At 37.3% G+C, this 23751-nt stretch overlaps 2 protein-coding genes across 2 annotated transcripts; one reads left to right on the forward strand and one right to left on the reverse strand.

Moving 5' to 3' along the window:
* The first annotated feature begins 1799 nt into the window (after positions 1–1799).
* LOC129277688 (uncharacterized) lies at positions 1800–12611 on the forward strand. The gene is made up of 6 exons (XM_064095077.1): positions 1800–2060; positions 4918–4948; positions 5439–5558; positions 6492–6639; positions 7863–7978; positions 9192–12611. The coding sequence occupies exons 2-6, from the start codon at positions 4946–4948 to the stop codon at positions 9594–9596; spliced, it is 792 nt and encodes a 263-aa protein (XP_063951147.1). The 5' UTR covers positions 1800–2060; positions 4918–4945; the 3' UTR covers positions 9597–12611.
* LOC129278233 (putative nuclease HARBI1) lies at positions 8967–14967 on the reverse strand. Its single transcript, XM_054914441.2, has 4 exons — positions 14605–14967; positions 12184–12450; positions 11533–11669; positions 8967–10991 (listed from the first exon to the last, which is right to left on the reverse strand). Exons 1-4 carry the CDS (start codon positions 14965–14967, stop codon positions 10700–10702), a joined length of 1059 nt encoding a protein of 352 aa, XP_054770416.2. The 3' UTR covers positions 8967–10699.
* Between the last annotated feature and the right edge of the window lie 8784 nt (positions 14968–23751).

The following is a 23751-nucleotide window of genomic DNA, read 5'->3' on the forward strand; positions in this document are numbered from 1 at the left end:
ATGGAGGGGGCGAGACAAGGATGACATTTATTTTCCTTTCCTTTATTCTTTTTTTTTCATTGGTAGGGAGAATGGGGGGATCCGTGACCCCTAGCACGCCCCTCCCCCATCTGTACGCCAGTGATGATCATACTTTCGTTTGAAACAAATTGAAGGAAAAAATTGCAAGGGTAGATAAGGCCGAAGACGTAAATAAAAATTATTGATACAAATATTAATAATTATAATACTGATAAATATACAATAAATCAAGCGGTCACCAATAAAAATAAACAACGTGAAAGAACAAAACGAGAAAGAGAGAGAGAGAGAGCCCGCGCGAATAAGTTGCTGGAAAGCAGAAGAGATATTGTGTCCAGCACCCCCCCCCCCCAAATTCTCTCCCCGCTCAAGACCGGAGTGAAACCAATGATAATAATATATGAACAAAAATCCAGATTCACAATTTCAATGGGGAGTGTGTCATTCCCCTTCTCCGTTACAATTTGTCAAGTGGCAGCGGCAGGGAGAACAATTTGTTTTGTTTTTTTTAAGCAGAAAGCTGTGATGATAGGGGGAGAATAAAATAAATAAAACATTAACGAATAACAAGAACAAAACAACGACAAAACAATTTGTATCAGGATGAATTTCTTATCATTTAACATAGACCAACTTGGAGAAATAAGATGTTCATGCAAGTGTCGTATAATCGGAGCAGATGTCGGCGGAGCAAATATCGGCGGAGCAATTGTCGCGGAGCAATTGTCGTATAATCGGAGCAATTTTCGGCGGAGCAAATATCGGCGGAGCAATTGTCGCGGAGCAATTGTCGTATAATCGGAGCAATTTTCGGCGGAGCAAATATCGGCGGAGCAATTGTCGCGGAGCAATTGTCGTATAATCGGAGCAGATGTCGGCGGAGCAATTATCGGCGGAGCAATTGTCGGCGGAGCAATTTTCGGCGGAGCAATTGTCGGCGGAGCAATTTTCGGCGGAGCACATATCGGCGGAGCAAATATCGGCGGAGCAAGTGTCGACGGAGCACATATCGGCGGAGCAAGTGTCGACGGAGCAACTGTCGGCGGAGCAATTGTCCGGAGCAATTGTCGGCGGAGCAACTGTCTTATTTTGCGTAGCAATTGTCGGCGGAGCAGATGTCGGCGGAGCAATTGTCGGGTCACCGTCAATTTATACCAATCCCCAGGACCGTATACGCACGAACGCGGGAACAATAGGTGGGCACTGATCCGTTATGTGATTGGTCGGGCGTATATGCAAATAAGCCGGAGGTATATGCAAATAATTCAACATGCATTTAATACGATCCAATATTGGATTAAAACGCGTTTTGTTCATTTTATCTTTTTATTTGAGGTTCATATTAACTGAAAGAATATTAATATAACAATTTGGGATGATTACAAACCTTTATTTTGGAGTAAACGCCAAATTATGTTTCAAATAGCAACCAATCGTACGATTGCTATGACGTCACTACGACTAGATATTAAATTCGCTTTTATTCTGAGAAGGTAGATAGCATAGTCACAGATTGGAACATAGGTATTAGTGCGATGACCTAGAACATTACACTACACAGTAAGATATTCCATGTTTCAATATTAGCATCAAATTCTACTACGTTTTAATCCAAAATCGGGTCGCAGACAAATCGTAAGGTGTGCAGAGGCCTTATAAGGCACCTGCGTTGCCTGGCGGGGAGGAGCGGGCATGGTGGGGCGCCATTTTTTTTTCGAAAAGTACATTGGGGCGACAAAATCACTTCGCCCCCCCCCCGCCCCGGGTGCAATGACCTGGGGCCTGTTGCAGAAAGCAAAAGTTGCAATCGAACGCAACTCAGATCAACCGCAACTTTGCGGGTGATATCTTACGCAACTTGCAATCTATCGCAAATCTCCGTTGCAGAAAACAAGTTGCGATCGATTGCAACTTGCGTTTGATTCGGGTGTGAGAAAAAATAAAAAATCTTCGTGAACGAGCCTGATATGATCGCGCGCTGTTTTAACCCGCGAAAATGTTACAGAAATTCACTGCCTGCACCGGAACTTTCTGCAAAGGTAAGACAATGAATTTCTAAATTATGTCATTAATACGTATGTAAACCATGTAATTTTAGCATGAATTGGTATTTCAAGTATAAAGATGCTAAATATCGTTTGACCATTCGAAATGATGATGTGAAATTGCGAAATTTAATGTACATTTCCCGTCTTGGCATCGTTGAAATTCTCGCACAGACCGAGTGACACATGCGATCGCCTAGCTTCCCCGGAGTTGTGGCTGTGTTGTGTGGTCATGGTGGTGACCTGTGGCTGTGGGGCGTTGCATGTGTAATGTCTGACGTTAATGATGGTGTTTGTGCGGCCCCATTACCGACTCCCGGTAATATTTTATTAAATGACAGATAAAACTTTTGTTAATTAAAGAAGGCCTACCTAATACACTATATAGACACACGTTAGATTCGAGCAATTCAAAGCCCTGGCAAGACCTAAACGTAATATCAATTCAAAGCTAAGAAATTTGTAAACTTTACTTTGATGCTACTAATGTGGTAGAGAAACAAGTAACAAATAACTCCAAGTGTTTCTCAATAAGACATTGTAACACAGAGCAGTTAAGAAATTCTTTTTTTGTGAATACAACGTTGGCCTGGAATCAACTCCCTAACGAAGTTGTAAGCAGTAGCCTACATCACCACTCACCAGAGCCGGTGTTTAAAGCCAAGATCGAAGAAAGCCACCTACGTTTCGACTAAACTCATTTGCGCCCTCTCCTAACCCGGTGCATTATACCTCACGGTCCTGCACTGTATTACATCCAGATCCAGATCTCACTGTCTGATTGTACTACGACTAAGTCAGACTAGGTCCACATCTAACTAAGACTAAGTTTGGTCTAAACTCTAGGACTAAGTTAACTGTTGTTAACTTGCACTTGCGTATCAAAAAAAGGTTTACATTACACTTTGAAAAAGCCCTGGGAATAATAAAAATGTACATTTGTCAGTAATTTTTTCACATATAATCTTGCTTGGGTTTGGGCATGGGTGTCTCCCCCTCCATTGTATTTCAAATGGGGGGGGGGGGATGGCCTGTAATGTCCCCCAATAGGGTAGAAAAATCATAATGATGAAAAAATGAAAAGTTTGATCATGATGATTATACTATAATACTAGTGATTATAGTATGCCATCAATCCAGGGAGGCAGTGTAGCTCAGTCGGTTAGAGCGCCTGTTCCGGATAAGATCGTAGATCTCAACGTGCGTGGGTTCGAGTCCCGCAGCATGCCGGAAGACGTCTAACAAAAAAAAAACTGATGCTAGCGTTGTGTGTTAACGTGCCTCACCGCTGTGTTCAGTGCGGGTGTGAATGCAGTTGGAAAACACTCCGTCCATCGGAAAGGACGCAAATGTTGGTCCCGTGTATAGGAGAGTCACAACCTATTCACGTTAAAACCAATACACTATTCGTCAAAGAGTAGGGTGTTCACCCGGTGTATTGCACCTGCCGGTCCCCGGTACTACAATACTGCAAGAATCTTCAGGATTGAAGGAGGCAGTGTAGCTTGAAGAAGAAGAAGAAGAATCAGTTTGTTTCCCTCGCAATTCGTGTAGGCCTATATTGTTATTATTAATATTAAATAAAAACATTCTTTTCCAGGACTTTTTTAAACAGATGGGTGGAGGTTCAAGATGAAAAAGAATGAAATGGTTATGTACATGACATAAAAGGACCCCGACAAAAAACAACTTTTGTTGATACTGATAGGGTGTTCCATCCCACCAGTGGTGAATAAATAAATTTTAATAAATCAATTAATTCAAAAGGGTGGAAAAATAAACGGGAGTAAAAGGGTGGCAAGATAAACGGGAAAAAGTAAACCCCATGGACGTAAATCCCAGAGTACTTGAAAAAGTACAAATAACTTTTCTCAGATTTACCCCTCCCCACATCCGATTGCATGATGTTTGTTCCATTTAATCTACAACCCTTTTGTCTTGAATATCACTTCATTTTTGTTATGTAAAATAAGTAAATCACCAGGCATCGCAAATCATTTGTGGTGATCACTCAAGCAGAAATATTTTTTGACAGTTATATCGTCATTTGCTTTAAATGGATCTGTACCAATGTTAAAATATTACAAATGTATAATTTTACAGGTTTTTTTTTTTTCAAAGTGTAAGCTTTTTTTGATATGCACCGTATAGATCAAGGATAAGGCCATAGCATATAGTAGGCCTAGATTTAAATCTAGAGCTAGATCTGTAGTCTATGCTATAATAGTAGGCAGTACATGTAGCTCATCCGGCCTTTTGGGATGGATGAGCTTCTTGTGGCGTGGCATCCGGCACCTGTGGACAATTTCAAAATGCTTGTTCTTCGTCATTTCAAGTTCGATTTCAATTCAGTTCATGCTGTTTGCTTTTAGATCTAGATCTTGATGATAGATAGCACTAGGTCTACAGTAGGTTGGGGATTCAAAGCTACACAGAATTGAGACCAAAAGCTTCGATGACTGTTATTTCCGCTGAACTCCGTTGTTGGCTCCACTTATTAGAGACCGAAGTCTCTAACTCGATCTGTACAGGGACTCAATGGCCATATGTTTGTCTATGTATTATTAAGTTCGGATCAACCAGGAAATTCATTTTGGTCCAGTTCTTTTCTTATTATAAAATAAAGACAAAAATCGATGAGCCCCGTCGGGGGGATTTTGCATTGTTAACCCCCTCATGGTGGCTGCACGATAGCAAGCCGTCTGTGACTATGTACGGTGAGAAAAAAGTAACCAATATAACTTGAAAAAATCCTTGAAACAGATGGCTGCCAGCTGTCTAAACATAATTTTGAAACTAATTAGGTCTAACATTAAATTTTATAACTGTTTCCTTTTTCATTTTGTTGCAGATTTCACAAGTTTCAAGCCAATACAACAATGGTAAGAATTAGTGCCAGCCTCCCAATATATGAAATGTTTACATCTTTGTTTTAGAATGTGATCTAATACGGTATATTCTATATGCACCAGCTCACCAAGCATTGCAATTTCCTTCCTCTCTTTGTATAGACATTGGTATTTTTATAGACTTTGTCAAAACATTTTTTATGATGTCTCAATTGGCTTAGAAATTTAGAATAGTGTTTATGTACATGTACAAGTGATCGTAATTCACATTAATTTGTGTATCAAATTAAACAACTCTTCTCAAGTGTTACCATGACTCCACGTTAAAGCCGAAGCAACCTTAAAAATTAATTTGTGTGAGATATTGAGTGAATGCATTATTATGAAATGGCATGGAAAGTTAGAATGGCAGTTCTCTGTGCAATCACATCATCCTAATTGCCAGTACATGGTTGAGAAACTTACAATTTTAATGGATCCATATTTTTCCTTGTCTACTTTGTTACATAATTTTTTTATATAGGAAGGTGACAAGAAAAAAAGACGAAGAAATTGGCATGATGGGGAGGTACACTGCCTGTGCCAATTTGTGCAAAAGCACAAATATGTGCTTTTTGGCAAGGCTGGCCATGCCAGCGTTCCGGTAAGAAAGATCTTCTTTATTAGCTATCATCATTTTCACAGTAAAGATTGTAACTTTATTCCAAAGTGGTCATAATATCTCAATGGATTTCAATTTGTGAATTATTTGTTTCTTTTAGTTCTGCGATCTGTAACACAAAGGTTTGCGATGAATTGCAAAAATGAAAGAAGCGCACCGATTGGTTCCCGATCAGTATTTTAAACAGAGCGTGCATGCAATGATGTTCTTGCTTGGTCATTGGTATTAGCGATTGATTGCAAACCTTCGTGTTAAGGAGCCCAGGGCTCCGTAACACAAAGGTTTGCGATGGATTGCAAATATGAAAGAACCGCACTGATTGGTCCTTGGTCAGTATTTTAAACCTAATGCGCGTGTAACATTGACATTGATTGGTCAGTTCATTTAGCGATTGATCGCTAATCTTTGTGTTACAGAGCCCTGGAGATTAAACCTATGAGACTTGAAACAACTCTGTTAAAATTGAAAATGATAATATATTTGATTTAAAGAAAAATCAGTTTGATTTCTGTTTATGTTAAAATCCCAATTTTTCTCTGGAATACATAATGTATGTGTTCATTTTTCATTCACCCATTAAATATAGTTTGTGGGTTTTTTTTGGGGGGTCAAACTTTTTTAGTCTTCTAAGTATTGGACTTGGCTTTGTCCTCAGATTTGCGAGCATGGGTCTTAGCCTCGAATTAGAGCAAGCTGGTATCGGATACAAAATTGCCAGAATAGGGGTACAGTCGTCATTCCGAAGGTTCGTTAGTCCGAAATATGGTTCGTTAGTCCGAAAAAACAATAACATTTGTAATTCTTAAGGTTTGTTGGTCCAAAAATGCAATAAGGTTTGTTAATTCAAAGATTCGTTAGTCTGAAAATGAAATAAGGTTTGTTAAAAATTAAAATGTATATTTTTTTCATGTTCAGGTGGAAAAAAGAAAAAAAAAGTACTGGAGAAAGGCAACAGCGATACTCCGGGCTAACGGCTACCAGCGGGAGGAGGAAGAGATCATCCGGAAGTGGGCCGACCTGAAGCAGAGAGCTTTGAAGTACAAGGCTCAGCGAAACATGACAGGTAATGAGCATGATCGATGATCAGTTAAGGGTTAACACCTTGTTGGAAATTTTTAAAAGATTTTTTTATAAAAATTGCTATTAAAGTAATCTTTGATATCTCTGGTTTAAAAAATTTCAGTTTTATAAAGATTGATGATTTTGAAAGTACTGGAATAGACCATTTTGTTCATGAGGTTGATGTTACCTCTCAACACGGATAGACATTTCTACTCAAATTCAATTCACTCTAGTTTTATTGTTTTCAAAGTAACTCCTATTTTATTTTGATATTCTTGCATTCTGAACATTAATCCATCATCAAACATAAACTAGTAGAACAAAAATTTTAGGAAGTAAATTTTTTTGGTAGGTGCTGATATATCCATTTTGATGGAATTGATAAACATTACCAAATTTTTGAAAACCACTTTCTATCTTGTCCATCCCTGATATGGCACGTTTATTTGATACTTGTGTTTGTAGGTTACCATGGCAACAAACTTGTTTTCAGCATACTTTGTCCTACATGTACCCTTCACTATAATATACAAAGGAACCGTGCTCATCTTATTCCTAATTTCTTAATACAAGCCTTCAAAATTTTCAAAATCTATCAAATGTCCGTACGTGATGAACTGATAACTCTAATGTAGGAGTATCTTTAATTGAAAATTTGTATCTTCATTATTACTTTATAATATACCCTGGTATATATATATTATGATGTAGTTTAAGAAATACATGTTAAGCAATCTGTTTGTATAGATACACAGGTAAACCTCATTGGTATTATACTTGTTATTTGTAGATATTTTATCAATATTATCAGTTAACTTTTTTATCATAATGTATGCATGAACTGGATATACTGTATGAATCAATTCTTCTCTGATTTTGATTTTAACCTCCCTAATAAATTCTTGAGTGAAATATTTTATTGCTGGAGGGATGCTATGCTCAAAGGAGTTTGCAAATTATTGTGGTGTGTTTACTGGTTGGCATAAATATATAAATACTAATATTTTAATGGTCTTCTTTCATCAGTCAATTTTCTTATATTGGATTTGTTTTTTTATCCTTGGAAAAAAAAAGAACCCAAATTTCATTTTCATCAAGGTAATGAGCAATTTATAATGGATATCAGTTTGAGATTTAAACTTTGACTGTTATAGTTATTGCTACTAATGCTCTTGCTTTGAGATATTGATGACTTCATTTTTTGTGTATTGAAAAAAAAAACAGGTGGGGGCAGCCTTGAAATCCGGCCCACGTTAGAGGCTGTTCTGGAGATTCTCGCAAGAGAAACGGTGGAGGGGGTAGTCGGGTCCTCCGACGAAGCAGGCTTCAGCTCGTCCCAAGTAAGAAACTATTTCAATTTTGAAACGGATATTACAAAATTATGCTCAACTGCAATTACTTGTAATTTTGCTCTCCATGTTTTGGAAATATGTAAAAGAAATTTGCTCAAAGAATATTCTGCACTTTCTGTTATTAATTCCTCATTCATATTAAGCAAAACACATCAACATATCTGTAGTGTTTCAATGTGGTGAGTAGAAATTACTATCTTACGACAATAGATGCATTTGAAGAAAAAAAAAACTAATTTTGTGACCGAATCAAATTGATTAGTTGTGCATGATATTGTTTAAAGGAGAATGAAACCCTGGGAACAAGTTAGCTTGTGTGAAAACAGAAAAACCAAAGAAAAGATCCAATGAAAGTGAGAAAAATTGAACAAATAATAAGTTATGACCATCTTCTTATTGCTGTTCCAATTGTTCTCAAACTGTCATTGATCTTATAATTTGATTGTTCCGTTTTCATACAACATGTACAAGCAAACTCTCTCCTTTAAAGTTAGATGTAACGATTGTTCTTTTTGCCAGTAATATGCAATTTAATGGGTTTTTTTTTCAAATGATCCTTTTCATTTTTACATATCCTTTGTCATCTCCTATATCCATCTCATCTCCACCATTTCTACCCATTGTACACATACATTTCCTGATTTATCATGCAGTGATGTATACTTGCATTCCTTTGCATTTATTTTCATGAGAGTCAAATAAAAACAAATAGAAATCATTGTTTTGTGGTATAAAGTCAGTAGTGTGAAGTTAAAAGTACTTCATTTTATTGTTAAACCACAATATTAGGTTAATTGAGATAATACAAATACTTATGTGTGAAAATATTTAATCATCATTTAAAACTAAATGCAAAACAATAAATTCATTATGCACTCTACTATTATGTTGATAGCAATTGTTCAACCATAATGATATATAAGTGTTGTATTCTGACAATTAAATCCATATTCCTAATCATGGAATTAATGTCTCAATTTGCTGAAGATATTAAAACTGCCACTCCATAACTTCTGAATTGAGTGGTCTAAGTTAAACCAGGGTTTAAAATAAAAAACTGTCTGAAGATAGATGAAATTTCACTTAAAATAAGGTACAAGTTGATTTTGCACTTAGACTGCTATCTAATAGTCTTATAATCAATTTACAGGTTTCTTTTATTCATGCATTTAATCAAATGACAATGTTCATTTTTGCTTAGGACACAATAGATGGAGACAATGAGGCTTGCCTGCTGTTTAGCAGCATGGCAGCAGGAGCATGTTCACGCACCCCTGTTCCTGTCAACACTACCTCCGCTGCAGTCAACACCACCACCGTTTCCGTCAACACCACCACCGCTGCCGTCAACACCACCACTGCTACCACAACCACTACCACAACTGCAATAGCTGCTGCAACCACCTCCGCCTCCACCACCAAGACCCCTCCAAGAAAATTGTCCCCAACTGACCAGCTTGTAGAGCTGGAGAGGGAGAGGATTCGACTGCTTGAGAAACAAGTTTCGCTCTCTGCAGAGCGAAACTTGTTTCTCAGTAGAATTGCAAATGCCTTAGAGGTCATGGAAAAAAATGGCATTCAGTCATTGGGAATGATTGAACTTTAAGGCATTTGTAATGTGTATTTCATGTGATGTCCACCTTGATAACAACAAGCTGAAACTTCAGGATAGCTATATAACTTAACAACTGCTGCATTTGCTAGAAAAGTTTGCATTGACAGTAAAATCAAACTTACCAAAGAAAGAGATCCATTATACAGGAGACTTATTCTACAGAGCATACATTCCTTTGAAAAAAGGAACAAGAGTTTTTGGCCATGGAAAAAATGACAACTTGAATAACTAAAATATAATTACATTGATGTACATGTAAATTCAACGTAGATTAAAAGTCTAATAACCTTCAAGGTAGTGTTTTTTTATGGTATAAAAATCCAGCACATCAAGGGTATATTGATGCTCACCCTGTTACAACATTTCAATGTTGTGCTGATTATCAACACTTGCTGAGGTTGAGATTTAATATCGATGTCTGACATCAGAGGGAGTTTTAACTCAATCACTTTGACAGATGCGTTAGATTATGTAAAGAATAAAAAAACCAAATAATTCCCCTACTCGAGACACTTGCTTTTTAAACAATGGTAGATTCCCTTGCATTGTTGTATACGAGAATAATAACATTACAACTCAGTATGTTTTACATATGTCTTGCCATAGTAGGAACATTATTTTAAATTGTGTTCTTAAAATCTTCACCACAAAAACAGAGTGTGTGCCATTTAATGCATATTTAAAATGCATTTTAAAAGTACAAGTTAACAGAAGGAGAAGAGAGTGAAGCTCATTATTTAATATGAATGTGAATTCTTTACTTGGCTTTTACAACATGAAGTGTTTACTGTGCTATAGCAAATCACAGTTTCATGTAGTGGACAGTAAATATTTATTCATAATGGAAGAGCATCAGTGTATATAATTTGAAAACGTTATGACCATGTTGTTTAGTATTTTTAAAAGGGACTCCAACCAAAAGAAATTTGACCAACAAGTGTGTAGAAGGTTATCGTAATTGCCAGCTCCAAACATTACATTTTAATCAACTTGTTATCCTTATGAAAAAGGGGGGCGGTGTAAATTATTAGTGCTTACAGCATTACATAAATCCCAGCATTGATATAATGAAAAAGCCAATGAAAAATTATGTACTACACAACAAAAGACTGTACGATCTGGGCCCGGACAGCGATGGCTGCTGCATCTCCCCTTTCCCTGTTGATTTCTCCTTCCATGTTGTCATCGATCATGTGGTCATCTTCATTATCGTCTCCTGCTGGCTGTCTGAATCTTTTACTAATGTTAAATAATATGCAACATGCTGTGATGATACTGCAGGCCCTATTTGGTCGAATTTGTAGGCCATGACCGAGCAGACATCTGAATTTATTTTTCAACTGTCCATTTAATTGTTCGATAATTGATCTCGTCTTGCACTGTGCACTGTGGAATAAAGTATATAATGTATCAAAATAATTTCATTTCAAGCAAAATGATATTTAAAGACAAATTGAAGTGTATCTTTTAAAGGCAATCTGTATGGACAAAAATATTCAAGATAGCTTTGTGATGAGAAAAAAAGAAATTAGGAAAACATTTGGTTTGAAAAGAAGCTACAAAAGGTATCAATATTTTGGCATTTTAAGACTACGAAGGCTGAGGATAAGCGGATATATCTGTTAGTGGATACATGAAGTATAGAAAACATTACAGAGTACATGTCTAGTTGTAAATTTTCCAGGATTTCTTGTAATCACATATGAGTCTGCCAAAATCAAATATAAGAATTACTTTTCACTACCTGGCAGTTATGACTTGAAAAGGTAGACTTATGCAGACACTATTGATATACGATTAGTTGCATGGTGGATCATAAGTTGAGTGTCGACTGTTATGTGTAGCATTTATTACATGGTACAGAAATCGCTCATTCAAGCGATTTCAAAAATTTTCTTTTTTTACAAGGAAAAGTTGAATTGCTCACTTGTTGTAGGCTTGTTCCTCTGGTGTCTGTGGATTAAGGATGGGGGTCATTAACCATGTCATCAAGGGATAACCAGAGTCACCGAGGATGATCCCTTTCAGTTCTCCATTATTGTACTTGCGGTACAGTCTGCTATTCTGTTAACAAATTAATAGATAAATAAATCAAAGTTACTATATAAGATATCTCAGGTTTATGGTGATGCTTTTCTAACAATTAAGTTCGCTTAATCTTGTGAAGATTTGGATTTTCCTTTCCATAATGATTTTTTTGAGCAAGGATTTGTAATGTATTGCGTTGGATCTATGATCATATGCAAAGTGGCAATTTAAGTCCACAGCAATTTATATAGTATTTGACATAAAGTACAATAATACACTTCAAGAATACAATTGTGCAAATCTAAGATGCAAATGATGCTGATTATTTTACCCCCAAAGAATAATTATTACTGTGGTGATAACTGATAAAGGTCTGCAAGCATAGACTATACTATGTTATTTCACATGACCACTTCTACCAAGGAGCTGGCTCCTACAAAGATGGTCACAGTGATGTTGTTGCAGCTAACCTAATATATGTCTCTTGTACGTTACAAAGATCTGACTACTAGTATGTTGTTTGCCTCCAACATAAGTCTGTAATAATTACCTGAAGAACTCTGGAGTCGTGGGTACTCCCCGGCCATCTTGCAACGACATTGATTATCTGGAATTTTGTATTGCAAGCTAATTGGACATTGATGGAAGACCTGCCCTTCCTATTGGTGTAAACGTATTCGTCGGGGCCTAATGGGCAGCCATGAAGGCACACATGGGTACCATCAACAGCCCCTACCACTCTCGGAAATCTTGCAATTCTATAAAAATCCTGAATGTTGGCAGCTATTTCTTCATCGGTCCTTGGGAACTTGATGAACTGTCAACACATACAGGATAAAGAAAACAAAAAGAATATTTAACATTATTTTGTGGAATTAAAGATAAATCTCTTTTATTGCACTGTTATGCTGAGAAAAAATTATTACACTTGTATATACTTTTGTTATTGGAATGTAGAAATAAATAAATCAAATTAAATCAACATTTCCCTTACGTGTTTATGAGAGTAGAAAGAAAGGGATGAATGATGTTGTATGAGCAGTGAAAATACAGCTTGAAAAGTCTGTGAGTTCAGAGGCAATGAGAAGAGAAGTAGCAACAACCCCAAAAATGTTTTCTAAAAGGATTTTCCTCAAGCAAGATAAAAGGGAGCAACAATTTGAGGCAATGTTTACAACAAAGTTGGCAATCAAACTTAATGTTTGTATGTATTAAATTTGGGATGCCTTTGAAATTATATGCCTTATATCCAAACAGGTACCATGAGCATAAAAATTATGGAAAATTGGTGTCTGAATCCCATCATACCAAGTACACCAATTTAATTTCTTGAAGGTAATGAGATTACATTTGGTAAAAGACAGTATTTCATAGCTTTTGGAATTTAATTTTTTTTTTTTTTGGGTGGGGGGGGGGGGCGGCTGACAATAAAAAGGTCGCAATAAAATTTTCATCTTATATTTTTGAAAAATGTTATTGATAAAGTGGGGTGTAAATGCTCTCACCTGAATCATCAAAGGTTATAATTATAATCACATGACTACTGCATATACACTGGCATTAATATAGGCCTTGATTATGATTGAGGCAGAGATGTTTGTTCAAAAACAGGTATAAAGCTCACAAATTCATTTTCATTTAATTTATAATTATTTTATCATTAATTACTATCATTATTATTATTACCATTAATGTTATTATAATTATCTTTATTATATATTATTTAACCAGGCCCATTCTTATCATAAAGATGGCCGAATTATACTACAAATATTAATGTAATTATTTTCGTATAGCATAACAGTATATAGATAAAGGTTACTAATTAGTAATAGGAGAAGGTAGTGCACGATGAGGGGTTTAGGGCTATCTCTGATAGTGCATGTTCCTGTTTTATTACTATAGTCAGGGGCAGCGGAACAGTTTTCAAAGTGGGGGGAGGGGGCTGACCATGCCCAAAAAATCACAATTGTATGGTCATTTTTGCGTTTTTGAACATGGTTTTGGAAAAAAGTGGGGGCTGAAGCCCCCAAGCCCCCCCCCCCCCCCGGTTCTGTGGCCCCTGATTGTTTCATGCTTTGGTGAATTACCTAAAATCAAAATCGTTTTAGGCTATATTTTGAAAATAAATCAATTTTCATTTTCTTTTTATGGTAGATAAAGAAATGTGCCAAGAGATTGGTTAGATACTATAAGTATTCTAGGCATGCATGAAACTAGCATGATTTTAAAATATTTTAATTGAAGTAAAATTCCTAATAATTTAATTTAGATTTTAGTTGGAACACTTAAATTGATTTGAAGAGACCATAGTATATCGACTTCATTGTATTTTTAGTATCAGGGCGAGCACGATCGATAAGCTAGCTCCTATCTTCAACAATTGTAAACAAACGCCAATTGAAAATTGGATGTCGACTCGAAATTTTCAACCTCACTTCTTCAAAAAGGGTTGGCTTTAGAAGTTATAAATCATAGAATTACAAAAAAAAAGAGAATCATTTAATGGTGAGTATATCATGTCAAACATCTGCATTCATATTTGGTTTACGGTAATAAATAATACTCCCAGTTGTTCCGAATAATTAGATTGATAAATCACTAGCAGAACTTCAGAAGCGCTCACCAGGCATGCTCACCGCATCCTGCGGTACAGCCCCGGCCGAGCCCGCCCGCTCGCTCTGCCCCGTCGGGCCGGCTGGATTACGGCTATCGGTAGGGATAGGGGTCTAAGTAATATCCATTTACGTTCTTTAAAAGTTTCGTGCATTAAAAGCCATTAGCATCTTCTCTAACTAGACTCTATTGAGTCTTGATCTATGACATGTAAATATAGAATTCCCTCATTTATTTCTGCATTTCAGTTGACAAACTCTGAAACATACAATTTTAAACTAGAAATAGAATTAGAAATCTAAGTTTTTATAGTGATGATCATGATGATGAAAATAGAAAAGTTAAGAATAATTACCTGGCTCTTGTGTTCACACAAGGCTTGAGAGACCCTGTGGATTATTCTGGACACAGTGCTTCGGTGAATGCGATGGATGTTGGCATCACTTTCTAATACCGATCCGGTCGCGAAGAAATTGAGGCTGATCAAAACTTGGAGTGTCGGGTGGATTGCCTGGTTGCGTTCGGTGGGTGGTGCGATTTGATTGGTAAGAAGATTGATTATGAAGAATATTGCCTCGCGACCGAATCGGTACCTCTTCAGCAACTGTGTCTCGGTGAGAGAGTCGAGGGGTTGCTCCCTGTCTCTTAATACACGGCCAGGATGTGGCTGAACTTCCTCAGCTTCTGCTGCAGCTGCTACTACTAGTATGGCTGCCATATTGTTGCTATGGATTTACTGCAACTTGCGTATGATCACTGATCAAACGCAAAGTTGCGTTTGATCAAGGAGAGTTGCGCTTGATAGTTGCGTTAGAAATCAAACGCATCTCTTTTCTGCAACAGAGTTGCGATCTAACGCAAAGTTGCGTAAGATTCAGGGGACTTGCGTTTGATTTTTGGAGTTGCGTTTAAACGCAACTCTTTCTGCAACGGGCCCCAGGATACGCGTCTGCATGTTGGCTGCATTATTACTTGAAATGCAATGCGTGTAAAGCCAGGGTAATTATCGCTTCGAGCATCGAGCGCGATATAAATATTGTAGGATGATTATTACAATAATTGGGCATCATTATTTGTTTCTTTAGTCGGCTTACCTGTAATTGTTAGACAATATCTTGCCGGTTTCGAGACAGGATGTAATTATAGAATTTCTCGTTATTATGATTACAGATTAGCTTTCGTGGGTGTAGCCCATACAGGAATAAGAGTATAATAGAAACAGCCGCATATTGAGCTAACACGTTTGAGGGGGTATATCGAACATGTAAGTATTGTAACATTTCTGCAAGGTCACGAGAAAGCTATAATGTAGGCTAATATTAAAATTTGACAAAATATTTGGAAAATAATTTCACATTCCCCCTTATCGTCGTTTTTTGTTGTTAAATATTTTCTCCTAATTTTCATTTGTTTTGTTTGGTTGTGGACCACCCCCCCCCCCCATTTATACGTAAATGCGTAGAAGAAATAAATAGTTACATCATACAAAAAACAAGATCTGAATTAAATTCTTGTGAGAGTGAGCGAGAGAGGGATCCGCTGGTTAAAGGAGATAATCGCGATTATTAAAAAAGGTGCAACGCGATTTTAACCCGGATTTTAAATCCTTCTTGGAGAGTGGATGTAAAGGTATAAAAGGAGAGAAAACGGATTATGAAGCACAGACAACAAATTCATATTGGAGCTTGTTATAACCTGAGCAGTCTACAATGGGAGCGTGGGTTCTCCTAAGGTTTGAGGGCCTGTGCCCGATATTCGTCGCATTTTTTTTTGTAACTTCTGCATTTCCAATGCACTCGGTGATGAATGATTCCATATGTCTGCAGACATGTGACTGTGTGAAAAGGAAGATGGACACAGTCTTCTGTGGTGGTCTGTATCTTTCGGCTATACCCGCCGTCGATCGTTTTCCACCGATGGTAGAGACTCTCTTTCTCTCTCAAAACTTGCTCACCATCATCGAAAATGACGCCTTTTATCTGCTGACGCGTCTTACTTTTCTGCGACTAGGTGACAATTTCATATCAACCATAGAGCCTCGAGCATTTTCTGGACTTGTTCATCTTTTATTGCTCCAGTTAACCGGAAATTCATTAGTTGATCTTTTTGCATTACCATCCGTTCCGTCTCTCAGAATTGACTTTAATTTCATTCAACATGCCAATGGTTATCATCAACCGATTTCGGCCGAGTTCAACAGCTCAAGTGATTTTCGAATCATCTCATTGTCAAATAATTTTTTATTCGGTCTATCGAACTTGACTCTGCCAGTGAGCATTATTTTAGCCAGTGAATCCAATCTCCAAATTTTCGATATTCATGAAATCAAGTTTCCTCATCTCGTCAATTCTATCGATGTTCGCAGAAACAATATCAGATTGCTTCCTGATCTTACAAACTTATCTCGCCTCAAGGTTCTTTGCTTACTAGAAAACCCAATCCACGTGATACAGTCTTTGCAGTGGCCCAATAGCATAAGGACACTACAAATACATTCAGATCGGGCAAACTGGACAATTCCCTTCGATAATACTTCCAGTCAAATAACCCAACTGACTCTCAGTGGTGCAGGAATTAGTTCTGTAAATTATGTACTTTGCTGGGACGTGAATTTCTTCGAGATTTTAGATATTACGAAGTCATCGGTTGGCGATGTTATCGATTTTCCCCAAGTTCCAAACCTAGATGAACTCCGCATCACACATTCAAAATTAAGAGACATCCTTATACTTACCCCTTGTTTATTTCCAACGCTTAAGGTTGTAGACTTTCGGTTCAATCAGATCACCAAATTTACCATCCTCAACGGGATGAATGATCGGTGCGTGATTGCTAGCGCACCTATAAGCATGATAAGGAAGCTGAATCTTGAAAACAATCAGATAAATGATACAGACTTTTTGAAAAACCTTACAACTCTCTTTGAATTGCACCTATCCTATAATAACATTTGGACCGTCGATTGGACCTCTTTGAATAAAAATACGGAACTGTATATATTTCGAATATCTGGTAACTATATTTACAGTATTCATAACTTAATCAAGTTGGATAAACTTGATATTCTAGACCTTTCTCAAAATAGAATAATGCTTATCGAGCCGGGTACATTTGATGGTTGCTCAAAGTTGAATACACTCAAACTGGGTCACAATAAACTCACCGAGTTTCCCGAATTAACCCAATTTTCGAAACCCTCATACTCTCTAGATTTGCGATATAATGATATTGAAAGGGTTACGCTGGTAGGCGTAGATTTGGATGTGACCTTGTCCATTGATATGGGCTGGAATAAAATTAGATATTTCGAGGGATCAGCTCGTGAGGGCCGGGCCCGTCGAATTTTTTTACGGAACAATCAGTTAGAGTCTCTTAAGGAGGTGAATGTGAGCTTGATTGAAACTATATATATTCTGGACCTTGGTCACAATCTTCTAACAAACCTGAATCACCCAGACTTTATCGCAAAGAAGTTTATTAAGTATTCTGTGGATCACAATCGATTGTATCACATACCACTACCCGCGAGAACAAATGTATTCAATTGTTCACATAACAGCATCAATCATCTGCATGATGACAGGAACTGCGCAACTGGTGACGTAGATTGCAAGACGGTGTGTGAGTTGACGACACTGGACGCTGGGTGGAACAAGATAACCACCCTCCAAGGAAATGCCTTTCGAAATTGCAGTAGATTAAACAAGGTTTTTCTACAAGGAAACCCCTTACAGTCGGTCTCCTCAGATTTTCTAGGAAGTCTCCATTCATTTTCACTGTCACATTCGTTGCTAAGAAGTGCCGATATTGAAATTGAAAGGTATGACCTTGTAACCGGGACTATCGAAATTAACAATGTGACGCTGTTCCGGCAGCAGCCCAATGTGTCCTTTAACTTTTCGTTGCCATTTCTAAGAAAATCCTTACTTCTTTGTTGCAATGAAATGTCCATGCTACCTTCAATCAATGCCCCTTTGATCGAACACCTCGACTTAAGTCGTAACGAAATTCACTCGATTTCTAGAAACTCTTTTGAAAAATTGTCTCGAGTTGGCTCAATCGATCTTCAAGACAATTTGATTGAGAGCATTCCAGAGCATGCGTTTACATCGTGTTCAAGACTAAGTGAAATAAATCTTGAGCATAATCGGATTGAGTTCATATCACGATCAGCATTTCTCAATCGTGGTAAAAGCTTGGCCATTCGTCTAGGTTGGAATCGCTTGATGACCATTCAACCATCTAGCTTTCCCCTACTCTCCAATATGATCTACCTTGACGCAAACCCTTGGCACTGCGACTGCAAACTGAAGAACCTCCAGAGATGGCTCCGGCAATCTGGTGTCCATGTAGTGAACTGTGCGACTCCTCGCTACAGAAACCAAAATCTGTTGCATATTCAATTGGACTCTTGTCCAAACCCTACTCCCGGCGTGGTAGCTCTCGAACCTTCTCCCTCTTTTGCGAGTCGTGGATTCTTGATAAAAGAAACAGAATATTTTGCTTTCGTTTCTTTTCATTTTATTGTATTGTACTCATGGAATCTTTAGGTAAACTTATTGAAATTCTTAACCGAACCCATATGATATACTCGTTCTTTTATCGTTGATGTCCATTCTTTCAATAATTAGAGTTTGTAAATCAAACATCTTTGTTAGTGGTGTACTGGAGAGGGGGCTTGGGATTTGCTACCCCCCCCCCCCACCAATATGAATTTCAACCATGGTGGATTTGTAATTTAATATTGATAATGTCACTTGGTTTTTTATTTGTAAGCCCTATTTGAAAATGTTATTAATTCTTAGGAAACTTACCAAAAATTCAGAGACACAGTTTTTTTAAGTTTGTCGTCTAAAATAGTGTTTAATTTCTTTGCAAAATGGAGGCATGACATGGCCTTTTAGCCTCTGCAAATCTGCACTTTTCTGCCTCCATTTCGCATTTTATTTCTTTTAATTCAGGATTTATTGCATTTATGTTGGAGTCTTGTAACTGGTGAGTTGTCATGTTTATTTAGGTTGTTTCCTATATCTTTGTATTCTGTGAATTCTTAGTTTCTTTTTTTTTAGGAATGATTAGTACTTCTTATAGACCTAAGTCTGTAGTCTTAGTTTCTTTTTTTTGAGGTATGATTAGTACTTCTTATAGACCTAAGTCTGTAGTCTTAGTTTCTTTTTTTTTGAGGTATGATTAGTACTTCTTATAGACCTAAGTCTGTAGTCCCAGATACTAGATTTGTTGTCATGATACCTATCCTTACAACAGCCTGCCTTCTGGCATCAGTTATTAGGTTCTCATTACCCCAGTTACCAGGTCCAGAATGGAATTCCCTGAATACTAATCTTGCGGATCGTCTCCGACCTTTGCATAATGCCCTAGCAACAAGTGTGATCACGCCGGTTGAAGCAGGTTCCAACTTTGAGACTGTTCTTCAAAAGTTCTTTGCTGATATACCTAAGTTTGCTAATAATCAGAATGGACAGGCTTCATTCTTCCGTCGTGAACCAAAGCGGCTTGACGAGGCACGGAGAATGAAGAATCGTCTTCGCCGTCGCGCGTTCAAACAGTCCAGCACGAATGAAGATAGAGACAGGTTTTATGCAGCTCTTGCTAGTTACACACATTTTAAGAAAGAACGTGATCATCAAACTCATGAACGGAACGCAATTTATGAAGAAAGGTGTTTTAAAAGAAACTTTTGGGACTACAGCGAAAAGATTGTCAATGACTCTCTATACTCTCAACATGCCACGCCTACCTCCGATGTTGATACAGCCAACGAGTATCTTAAGTCTCGCTACAAATCGTCGTCTGCTATTGATCACGCCAGCTTATCGTGGATACCCCCGCTCAAAAACTCAGTGTCGGACTTTAATATGGACCCTATCAGACCAAAAGACATTAAAAATGTCCTCCAAAAGAAAAGTTCACATTCTACCCCAGGTCCCGATGGTATTTACTATGGTATGCTTAAAAATTTGCCATGTACCCACCATTTTCTTGCAACCCTCTATAGTAAAATACTAAGAAACCCAGTCCCCCCACAATCTTGGTCTCGTAGTAGAGTATCATAATTGATACATAAGAGGGGCGATACAAATCTCCCAGAGAATTTTAGAATGATAGCACTATCAAACAAGACTGGCAAAATATTTCATCAAATACTTGCTAATAGAATTGAATGTTTTGTAACAGAGAATGAATATATAGACCGTACTATTCAAAAGGGATTTTTGCATGGTATATCTGGCTGTCTTGATCACAATACAGTGGTACATGAAATTATCAACCATACAAAAAAATCCCGTAGAACTGCACATTTCACTTGGTTTGATCTAGAAGATGCTTTTGGTTCAGTACCACATGACCTTATCAAATTCAGTCTTGATCGTAATAAGATTCCTAATCCTATCACTGACTATGTCACGAATCTGTACTCTTCCCTTGACGGTTTTGTTTCAACCAAGGATTGGAATTCCCAGCAGTTTCGTTTTAGAAATGGTATATTTCAGGGAGATCCTTTATCACCAATAATTTTTCTCCTTTGTTTTAATCCATTAATTGAAACTCTCTCAGAGAATAGCCGATTCGGATATAAGTTAGATGGTCAAAAGTTCATCACTGCACCATTTGCAGATGACTTTTGTTTAATAACAGGAAATAAAAGAACCCATCAACGGCTCATGAATACAATCTCTTCTCGTATTTTGTCACTCGGGTAGAAATTAAAACAGAAAAAATGTAGAACCCTTTCAATATCAGGAGGTTCCTCAACTGATTTGAAATTTCAATTGGATAACATTGAGCTCGAAACCCTGAAAACGGAAGAGTTTAAATTTCTAGGCTCGTTTGTGACATATGACAACTCATCAGATGATATATTTCAATATGTAAAATCAATTATTGAAAGAGGTATCCAAAACATTGAAAAGGCTTTGATTCGTGATGAATACAAGCTGAAGGTATTTGCTGACTATTTTCTGCCATCACTGAGATTCCACCTTGAATCAATGAACTTACCGAAACCCACTTAAAGTCACTAGATGCATTGTGTAATCGATATCTAAAAAAGTGGTCTGGTCTTGCGAGACCAGCCACTTTGGCTTTCCTTCATATGCCAGAATGTCTAAATATACCCAACATTTCAGATCTCTATTACGAAGCTCAAACTCAGAATTATACTAGAATAAGAGCAACGGGGGATGCTAAAGCTAACCATTGCTTAGATGTTGCCCTTGAAAGAGAATCTCAGTGGACAAGAAAAAAGTCAACAGTTGTGAACAGTAATATTGTCTTTAAATCGCTTCCAGATACGAATGTCACACTCCCAAAAAAGATCACAAGATTGGCTTCTTCATGTCCAATCACTTTCAGTACAAGGCAAGTTTTTTGAATTGGCAAGCATGGAATCAAAATCTGCGGATTGGAAAAGTTTGATTTATAATCTACCAAATAAAGTTGCTAAGTTTCTCATGAATTCCCTTTCGGATACACTCAATACAAATGCAAATCTATCTCGCTGGGGGAAAATGTCTTCAGCAAATTGTAATAGATGTCAAAATAGAGAAACAGTACATCATGTGCTAAATGCATGCCCTATATCACTTGACGAAGGGCGCTACACTTGGCGTCATGACAACATCTTATTGTATTTGGCCGAATCTATTCAAGAAGGTATAAAGTCATTCGTGGATATTATGTACACAGATCTTAAAGGGGAATCCAACCCAAATAAAAACTTGTTTTTATAAGGAAAAGACAAATCAGACAAGTTGATAGGTGAAACTTTGAACAATATTGGACAAACAACAAGAAAGTTATGAATTTTTTAAAGTTGTAAATATTGGTAATCACTATACCCATGGATACTTCAAATTGGCCGCATATGGGATGTCATAGTGATGTAAGGCAAGGACTACTCTTGCATGTACTCCAATACATATTATGGCTAAAATGTCATTTTCCCCCAAAGTTTTATTTTAAATTATATTTTTCTTTCATGAGGACATAAAACAATATACTACCTGGGTTACATATAGATTACTGCCCCAGGGGAATGGGTACTTAGGAGACAACCACAAATCCCTGATAATAAAGCACATGGCCTATGGGAAAGTTGTCCTTGCCCCTTGTCATAATTTACTTACCCAGTTGCCAATTTGAAATCTACATAGTATTAGTGATCTTAAGTTTAAAGCAGCTATAACTTTCATATTGCTTGTCCAATTTCTTTCAAACTTTCACCATTCTGTTTAATTTTTTTTCTTCTTCCTAACACAACATTTTATGGCCAAGGCTGGATTCCCCTTTAAGGAAGGGCGATGGACAAAGGAAGGAATATCTACCATACCACTAGAATGCACTCAAACAAATCTCATACCAGATATCTGCATTTTTTGGAGGAATACAAAGAAACTTCTCATACTCGAATTATCAGTCCCTTTTAAAATGAATATATCCAATGCACATGAGTTCAAATCAAACAAGTACGCCCCCCTAGTCACAGATATAGAAAGCAATGGATATTCAGTGGTATTCCTTCCTTTGGAAATCGGCTCTCGAGGCCACATCTCACCGGACAATGCAACGAGGCTAAAGCGGCTGCTGAAGGAAACTGGGAGTCCCGTCCATCTCAAACAATTCCGAAAAAATATATCAAAATTGGCCATCGTGTCATCTTTTGTCATCTATTACTCCAAAAAACTGAATATGTGGGAAAACAAACTCCCTCTCCGTGTTTCAAGTACATAGACGGACTCCATTTTCCTTCCCTTTGCTGGCCTCGTTGCACTTCCCAGTACTTTTCTCCATATTGATTGTTGTAGTATATTCTAAAGTGTTTTTTTCTGGATATTGAATTTTATTACCCTGCATTTTCTCATTATAGAGAAATGTTAACCTCGTTGCACTTCCCAGTATTTTTCTCCATATTGATTGTTGTATTATATTCTAAGTTTTTTTTTCTGTATAGTGAATTTTATTGCCCTGCATTTTCTCATTATAGAGAAATGTCCTGGGCGTATATTGTATTCCTTTAATGTGCAGATTTGCAAATAAAGTGATATATAACAACTATAGTTGCAAACCATCAATAATGCAAAGCTCCTTAAATTTTGGAGTCTGAAGACGAATCTAGGGATGGCCGAAGCCAATTTGAAAAAATTGGAAAAGAAGAGAAAATAAAGGAAAATGGGGGAAAAAACAAGAAAAAAATGACAATAAACGGAGGAAGAACATTAAGAGGTCGGACGTGTTTTAAAAGTGCTCTGATATTTTGTGCAATTTTACCGTGTTTCCTGACATTTTGTGAAAACGATTTATATGGTTGTATCAGAAACTGGATAGTGAATATCAACGACAGTGGCGGACCGTAACCCGAAGGAGACAAATGATTGGAGGGGCACTGTATTCTTTGTGAACAATGCTGTGCCCCTCCAATGCTTTGTCTCCTTCGGGTCACGGTCCGCCACTGATCAACGATATACTCATTTTTCAATTGGAT

Source organism: Lytechinus pictus, chromosome 2 (genome assembly GCF_037042905.1).
Source record: "Lytechinus pictus isolate F3 Inbred chromosome 2, Lp3.0, whole genome shotgun sequence".
Classification (NCBI taxonomy): domain Eukaryota; kingdom Metazoa; phylum Echinodermata; class Echinoidea; order Temnopleuroida; family Toxopneustidae; genus Lytechinus; species Lytechinus pictus.